Here is an 8,467-nt window from a genome sequence, read left to right as displayed (position 1 = left end):
CTGAGAACAGTCTTCTCCTGTTGATCTTCAGCCTGACGTGTGTCCAACGGAGTCACCATTCATAAAAATAATTGCCACATTATAGTTTAAGGACAAGTTACAGGCACAGAGGACTCTATGATGACTTCTCAAAAGAGTCCCTCTGGATGCACCCAATGTTTTGATAGCGGACAGTCTTTACCTGTTGATCTTCAACCTGTTATAGTTCTAAGAAAAATTAATCCACAGTGCAAAAAAACTGTTAAGCCTTAGCTTAGATAAGCATTCTACATCATGCTCCTGCCTCCAAGAATCCTACAGCTCTCTAGTCCCAGGAACAGAGAGTACGGAGATCTAGAAGACTGGAATATAGGCCTGCAATTATTCAGGGGGTTTCTTCCACATAATTTTTCTCTAGGCAAGTCATTCGGTCTCTGCATGAATGAACCAGGTTAAGGACCAATGGTGGATAAAAACAAATTGGAAGCATGCAAAAACTTTTAAATTAAAGAAAAAAGTAGACACAGTATGAAAGAAACATTAGACAGGATGCCAGGAATGACATTACCATTAAAGAATGGCAAAATCTAAAATACACACTGGTGATATCTTTATTAGGTCAAACAGAAGGTGCAAAAGACATACTAGCATTTGGACTAGGACTCTAGGAACCCAGGGTTCAAACTGCCACTTAGCCATGGAAGTCCACTGGGATGACCTTGGGCAAGTCACACTCTCTCAGCCTCAGAATGCAATTGCAAAACCCCTCTGAACAATTGTTGCCAAGATAATCCTGTGGGAGTTTCACCTTAGGGTTGCCATGAATTGGAAACAACTTGAAGGGACACTATCACAGTAACAACAACAAGTTTCAGAAGCTGAATAACTTCTTCTTCATGCAAAATGGTAAAAATAATCTTGCAAAGGAAATCAAAATTATGCAGTTGTGGTTGTATAAACCTGCAGGCCTGCAACTTTAGTTCTGCTGTGACAGTGAGAGTGTTTTCATGCAATGGTGGCTGGTGACTCTCATGTTGCCACTGGCAAAAACTCCTCTGTTCTGAATAAGTCATAACCTTTAGAGTGGAGACCTGAGTCAGCTCCCAAACCAAAACTTTGCCCTCAGCAGTGTGACTTCAGCCACAATATCCAGTGCACAATCCCAATCCAAGCACCACTTATGAACACCATGTTCCTTACCTGTTCTCTGCTCAGACAACTTCAGCACCTTCTCCTGGAGACCTGGCTCTGCTTTGGAGACACCGCAGAGAGGTGTGTGACATCCCCCGTTGGCGAGCACGTAAGTACTCCTGGTAGTTGCGTGTTAGCAGGGTGTAGAGGAAAGGGTTGATGCAGCTGTTGCCATACGTCAAGCAGGTCACCAGGTGGTTGATGGAGATCTCCGTCTGGACTGGCAAACGCGCAGCCGATGGGCAGTAAAGAGGCAGGAGTTGCCAAATCCAAAAGGGCAAATAGCAAGCCCAAAAAGCCAGGACAATGATGAGGATGAGGAAGAAAACACGGTTCTTAGGAGTACGGCCTAAGCCACCACGGGTCTGAGACAGCCAGTAAGTCCTCGCGAGACGCCAATAGAGGGACCCGATGACCACCCCAGGAGCCACAATGCTAGTACTGAAAAGGATGCTCAGGTAGAGTCTGTACTGCTCCTCACTCCAGGTTGGGGAGCAGAGACGCCGAATGATGGCTTCATCCCCCACTGTGCGCTCCTCTTGGTGGATCATCACCATCATGGGGAGAGCCAGGGCAAAAGACAGGAGCCAGATGGCTATAGCCAGGGGCCGCCGGCATCTCCGTGTGTGGCTTGCAGCCTGAAATGGGTGTGCCACAGCGCTATATCGTTCACAGCTCATCAAGGTGAGCAGGAAGATGCTGGCGTGCATAGTGAGGAGGTCCAGGCTGAGGAGGATCCGGCAGCCCACCTCTCCAAATGGCCAGTCCTTGACCAGCCCATTGTGGACAATGAAAGGGGCTGTGGAGAGATACAGCAGATCAGCCAGGGCCAGGTTGACCAGATGGACACGCAGTGAGGAAGCTGATGGGGAGGCCCTCACAATGGCTAGCGTGTAGAGGTTCCCAGCCACCCCTGTGGCACACATTAGGCTCAGCACGGCTCCCAGGGCTGCAGCCGATTCTCCACCTTCTGACAATGAAGCATTGCTTAAGAAGATCCACGAGGAAAGGTTGGTCAGTGATGGCTCCATAGGGCAACTCTCAAGGTTAGGACATCAAACAGAATGTCTTGAGGTTCCTTCTGATATTTGAGAGAAAGACCAACTAAAGAAATATGGCATTGAATACCACCTTGTTCAGGTATCCAGGTCTGAAGAGAGAGAGATAGGGAGAGTAGGGAGTCTGCCTATGCTCATGCACACCAAGGTTGGGAATGCCTCTGAACACATGAAGAGTATATTGCATTCATCATTGAGAAAGTACAATTCAGTCCTCATTCGGTCTAATCAGTCATTCCTTGAAACTCAGATAGCCGTTCCAAGGGAACAGTTGTCTGACTCATAGAGTTAGCTGCATGTCTGTACAAATCTCTACTTACTCTTTTGTCTGTCATTCTGTCCATATCTTTCATTCACTTCTAGTGAGCTGTTCCATTCCCATACCTCCCAAAAAGCAGCCCAGTCTCTGAGATTGCAAATTATAATATCCTGGAGGGTCTAACCTGAGATTGCAAATGATAATATGCTGGGGTTCCTCCTGCCCAATCTCTCTTATGATGGGTGCAAAGGCACACTGTTCCACGTTCGGCTTGAAGGTCTTTCTCATTCCATTTTCTTGTTTCTTTGCTCCATGCGTTCAGAGCTAGTGGTGGCACGAAGACTCCAGTATGTGTGCGTGTGAGCAAAGTATCTGCATGTGTCTGTCTGGATCTACAAATGCTCTTCTCTCACATTCCTCACACCCTGCTAGTGCCGGTATGTCGGGGTCGAACCATGGCTTGGCCCCTCTCGGGGAGCAAAGCTGTCAGCTCCTGTCTGCACAGAGGAACCTGTTTATCTCATCCTTGGGGTTGGGATTCTGACAGCGTGTCAGCTAATGGGACTACGGGGCGTATGGTGGGACAGCGTCCAGGGGCCCGATTGGTCCGGAGATCGGAACAGACAGAATTGTCATCCCCCACCTCCTTCCTTCTCCCCCCACCAATGTAACCCCAAGCAGACAGACAGTCCGGGTCCAACACCCTGCTGGCATAACCATGCAGCGTTCCATGGACTTATGCCAACCAGGAGGGAGAAAAAATAACCAAGAGATACAAAGACAGAAGGGGACTGTATGGATCAATGGACAAAAGAAACGCAGAAATGCAAAGAAGCAGAGACCCAGAAGAAGAAAGAAAGAAAAGCACAGAGGTGTACTGGAGGCAGAATAAAGGGTAGGACAGCTGGCTCTTCTGTGGTCTTATCATAGATCGTCATTTCTACCTCTAGTAGCATAAATACTCCAGATTTTATTCTTAGCAGAAACTTTACTTGGCCAGTTTAACAAGCAAAAGGGTGGAGATTTGGGCTGGGCCTACTTTGTCCTTGAATCAAGTTGTGCAGGGGCTTCACATTTGTACAGTAATAAAGAGAATGAGTGTGTCTCTGAACATGTGGAGAATAAGTTCCCCTCACTACAAAGAAAGTACAGTTCAAGGGTTCCAAGTCCCTTTCAGTCTGATAAGCAATTCCTTGGTACCCATAAGGTCATTCTAAGGGAATTATTGCCTGAACTATAGAGATGCAGGGATAGAATCATCCTGTTTCAAATGTGTAACATTTAGACAGGTCTGTCTAGCTGCTTTACCTATTAAGGAAGCTATTTTTTTTATCTGAAAAAGGCCTAAGACCGATCATATCAAAAAGCTTTATTTAAAAAAGAACCTATACAACTGGCCAGCATGGTGTAGTGGCTTGGGTATTGGGCTAGGACTCTGGAGACCAGAATTCAAATCCCCACTTAGCCATAGAAATCCACCTGTTGCCCTTGGGCAAGTCACATTCTCTCACCTTCACAGGAAGGCAATGGCAACCCTCCCCCCCCCCCCCTAAACAAATCTTCCCAAGAACACACCACGATAAGTTCACCTTAGTCACTTTAAATCAGAAATGACTTGAGGGCAACAAGCAACTGGTAGTCTTGTAGTCTCCTTGTTACCACTTCTATCTTATTAAACCTCCATAGCTGTTACCAAAGCCAGTGGTAAAAAAGGACCACTAAATTTGGCTCATATCAAGATGGAAACAACAATTCTGTTATCATCAGAAACACTGCTAAAATTCATATATTTGGGTGCTGAACTTTGTCACTTCAAAATGTTCAGAACTTGAAAACATCAGCCAGATGTGCTAAGAAGCCCTGTTAGTGAATTGACAATGGGACTGTGGCATCACTAGGGAGGTGCAGGGAGTGTGACCTGCACTGGATGACACCCCAAAAGAGGGGTGACACCTGGTTGGACCCTCCTCCTGTGCCATCCTGTCCTTCTCTTCATGAAAATTACAGGGGATTGTGGAAGGAGGCTGAGCGCGCTCCCCTTCTCCTCATGAGAAGAATAATGGGGCAGCCCCAAGGGAGGCTGAGCGCACTGCCCCCAGAAGACCCAGCCCTAGAGCCTTATCCGTCACAGCGGGTGACACCAGGGACAGGGACACCACTGCAATGGGACACTGGAAAAAGTGTCTCAATGCCCATTGGCACCCCCTAGTCAATATCCCAATGCATAATGAGACCAGTGAGCATCAGACTAAATGTGCATTGATCTCAGTGCACTGATTGCATTGCACTCAATACATTGATCTCAATGCACATAGGCTCCAATGATTATTAAACACTTTGCTGACTCCCCTTTGTAGTATGCAACAGCAGCCCCTTTATTGGATAAGGTTGTTACAGAACTGCCAAATTCTAATTCCCACAGATATAAGTCCCCAACAGGAGTCCAGCCTTTTTTTTCTCCCAAGCTTTGCAACCACTAAAAGGTCCCTCTCTCTAGTAGCTGCCCAATTCATTTCATTCATTCCTTTCATTTGGTGGGTGCATCAAAGAAAGAATCTCAAAAGATAGTTGCAGAATCTGGATAGGCAGAAAGATGTGAAGAGTCAGAACAAAACTTGAAAAATTCAGAGGAAAGGTTTCCCCTGCTTTTTCCCTCAAATCTGTGGGAGGAGAAGGGGAAATAGAATATTTATTGCCCTAAAATAATTTTTAAAAACTATGTAAGGGGAGGACTTTTATGTATACAGTGTTGGAGCACTATAATCCAGTGGTTCCCAAACTTTGGTCCTCCAAATGGTTTGAGCTCCGCAGGCTCCTCTTGACCAAGCTGACTGGAGTTTCTGGGAGGTATAAAACAGCTGGAGGATCAAAGTTTAGGAACCATTCCTATAATTTCTGACTTTACTTTCCTTTTCTCTTTAATGGGAATGAATGTGTTATGTCTGCTTGACATTATAGAGAACTAATGGAGACAAAATAATTTTCTTTCTTTCACTGATACTGATGTTTCTTCTGTTTTTATTGTGTTTAGTTTTTGCCTTCTTCTCAAACTAGTAGTGCCAAAGACGTTCCTTTATAGATCAGGTGTTTCTTACAATTCAGGACCTGGTAGCTCCACTTCTAATTTTAAAATAAATTGGGGGGGAAATGAAATTCAATTTATAATTTTATTCTGAATAAACTGTACTTTTTATCAGGCATGACAACTCTCTGCCAAACTAGGTTACTGGTACAGAAAAATAATTTCATGTTTCTAAAGTGAGTTTCAGTCCATTAAAGTTCCTAGTGTATATTTCAGTTTTAATTTCCCCCAACATTTCAAATTTTCACCAGAGATAAAAAAAAGTGGGGTGGGAACCTTGCCTCCCTGCACCTCAATTCAAAATTTCCAAAAATGTTACCTCTCTAAATAGGCTTATAGTGTACAGAATAATAAAACGATCCAAATCTGTTTACCGCAGGGGTGGCTACAGATGGCTTTCATTCCACATATCATTTTCACAACAACCCTGGGAAGTAGGTCACCTGGCTGGAGGATTCTTTGTAATCTAAAATACTAACTTGTCCTGGATCATGCTAAGAAAAGAGTGGTTTGTCCCATGGATGCCCAATGAGTTTCATGGCTCACATCACACTTCAACAATGTAAGCACTACACCACAATGGCATGAGCTTTGCTAAAGATGCTGCTGCTGCTGTTGCTGTTGTGTGCCTTCAAGTCATTTTTGCCTTATGGTGACCCAAAGACAAACCTATCATGGGTTTTCTTGGCAAGATTAGAGGAGGTTTGCCATTGCCTTCCCCTGAGGCTGAGAGAGTGTGACTTGCCCAGGGCCACCCAGTGGATTTCTGTGACCAAGCTGAGAACTGAACCCTCTCTAGAGTTGTAGTCCAACATTCAAAGCACTAGGCGACACTGGCTCCTTGCTAAAGATAATACTGACAGTTATTTGTCACTGAAAGCGATGACTCACGCTCTGGTCTTAAATAAATTTTATGTGGAAGTTTTGCTGCCTCGCTTTCAACATGTTGCTTCTCTGCCCCCCAAAGTGCCAAAGACCTTGTGCAAGAATCCCATTTACGGGTGCTGGGGAGGGAAGAGAGGTTGAACTCTTCTCCAAAACTTCTGCTCTGAATCATTTTCAGGAAAAATCTGGGAAAGTTACTTTTTGGAATGGAATCCACCAGCCAGCATTACCAGCTGTTATAGATTCTGGGAGGTGTAGACCAAAAGTAGTTTTTCCAAGGTAAGTTGCACTAGGTTGTGTGTGTTCATGAATATGTCAGAAAGAGAGAAAGAATATGCTATATATGGGCATGGTTTTACCCCTTTTAAATTGTTTTAATTTGTTAGATGGTTTAATGTGTTGCGACACTGAGGTGGGGAGAGAGAGAGAAAGGAGTGAGGAGCAGCTACAGTTGTCAAAATGAAAGCTGGAAAGGATTCATGTATCTTTAGTGCTTGTGCAGAAGATGGAATTTCAGCAAGTGGGGGCTCATCTGCACTTGCCAGAATTCCCTCAAATTCATCCCAAATTCACCTCTTATTTGCTGTCTCCCTCCAGCAATGTTGGGTAGTTGCTTTCCTATTTGGATCCCGTTCATTGCCCAGTGCCACTGCTGAGGCCAGAACGAGATGCCCAGCCATTATATCGACACTGGGCACTTCCTTCTGATTCCAGAGTGACTAGTGCCCACAATGGTGGCACCAGGAGACGAACAGGAATCACAAGTTAAAAGGCAGCCACTGCTCATTGCTGAAACCCCCCTGAAGACTTGCAGCGAATGGTGAGTTTTTAAAATGAGGGCTAAGAAGAAGAAGAAGAAGCCCTGAATTGAGTGTAGGAAATCATCTGGACTCTCCAGATCCAATTGGGGGTTTTGCCCCTGCATCGTATAAACAGGACACGGGCCTGTTACAGACTGCCAAAATAAAGCTGCTTCGGGTCTCTTTGGAGGTATGCTGTTTAAATGATGCATGCATCCTAAGAATCCGGAAGCTGCACCAAAGCTGCACTCCAGTGCTTAGGAATGGAGTGTGGCTTTGGCGCGACCTCCGGACTCTTAGGACCCATGCATCATTTAAACAGCATACCTCCAAAGAGACCCGAAGCAGCTTTATTTTGGCAGTCTGTAACAGGCCACAGTGAGCCCAGGGGGAACTTTATTTTAATATTTTAATATTAAAACTCTAATATACTATTTTGTATGTTTTAAACTGTATAGTGTTTTTATTGTTGTAAGTCGCCCTGAGTCCCAGCCTTGGGAGAAGGTTGAGATATAAATAAATATAATAATTATAATAAAGAAATAAAGAAATAAATAAACTGGGGGGGGATGTACATAAGGCCTGTGGCTTCTTCCCTGGTTGCATGACAAGTAAAATGTCTGAAATCCCCTCTTCTACACAACCATTAAAGGTACGGAGACTCACTCTGGCAATCCTCTGACTCTTCATGTCCTGTTCTATGATACGTTTACAGATATCGCTATATCATATTATTTTTGTGTCCTTTGTGAGTGGCAGTCTTATCTTCATACATACTGATGCCACAGTCTCCCTGTATTGTCCCTTTGCCCTTAGATGTCCCCTAGACAACCACACTACCAGTATCTGCCTTCACACACACACACCCTCCTTCTTCAGCTGGTGGTCATACCGGCTTGATTTGAAAAGAGTTTATTCCTGGCTTGAATTGTGGATTGTGCTAAACAAGGGGGAGAATGTGGAGGGGGAGAATCCTCGCCAGCAAACCAGACCCTTGGCCAAAGCAAACTTGGTTGGCGCTGCTGGGTTTGTCTAACCTTGTGACCATCTGATGCAGAGCTTTCTGGGATGGAAAGGAGGGAGCATTGGAGACATCTAGCACAAGCAAGGAGCCACTAGGAACCTATGAAGGAATGTTTGGGCCTCAAGCAAGGCTCAGCCACAGGGAGAACGTCACAGCTCTCAAACCTGTGAAGGCATGATAAAGAATAGT

General features: G+C 45.0%; 1 protein-coding gene across 1 annotated transcript; it reads right to left on the bottom strand.

Annotated features, from left to right (window-relative positions):
• Nucleotides 1-1,190: 1,190 nt before the first annotated feature.
• LOC121935495 (urotensin-2 receptor-like) lies at nucleotides 1,191-2,201 on the bottom strand. The gene has a single exon (XM_042477081.1). It carries the CDS (start codon nucleotides 2,199-2,201, stop codon nucleotides 1,191-1,193), a length of 1,011 nt encoding a protein of 336 aa, XP_042333015.1.
• Nucleotides 2,202-8,467: the final 6,266 nt, after the last annotated feature.

The sequence above is a fragment of the Sceloporus undulatus genome, chromosome 6 (genome assembly GCF_019175285.1).
Source record: "Sceloporus undulatus isolate JIND9_A2432 ecotype Alabama chromosome 6, SceUnd_v1.1, whole genome shotgun sequence".
In the NCBI taxonomy this organism is placed as follows: Eukaryota; Metazoa; Chordata; class Lepidosauria; order Squamata; family Phrynosomatidae; genus Sceloporus; species Sceloporus undulatus.
Note: the sequence above shows the minus strand (reverse complement) of the source record. Positions and strands in the feature narration are given on the sequence as shown.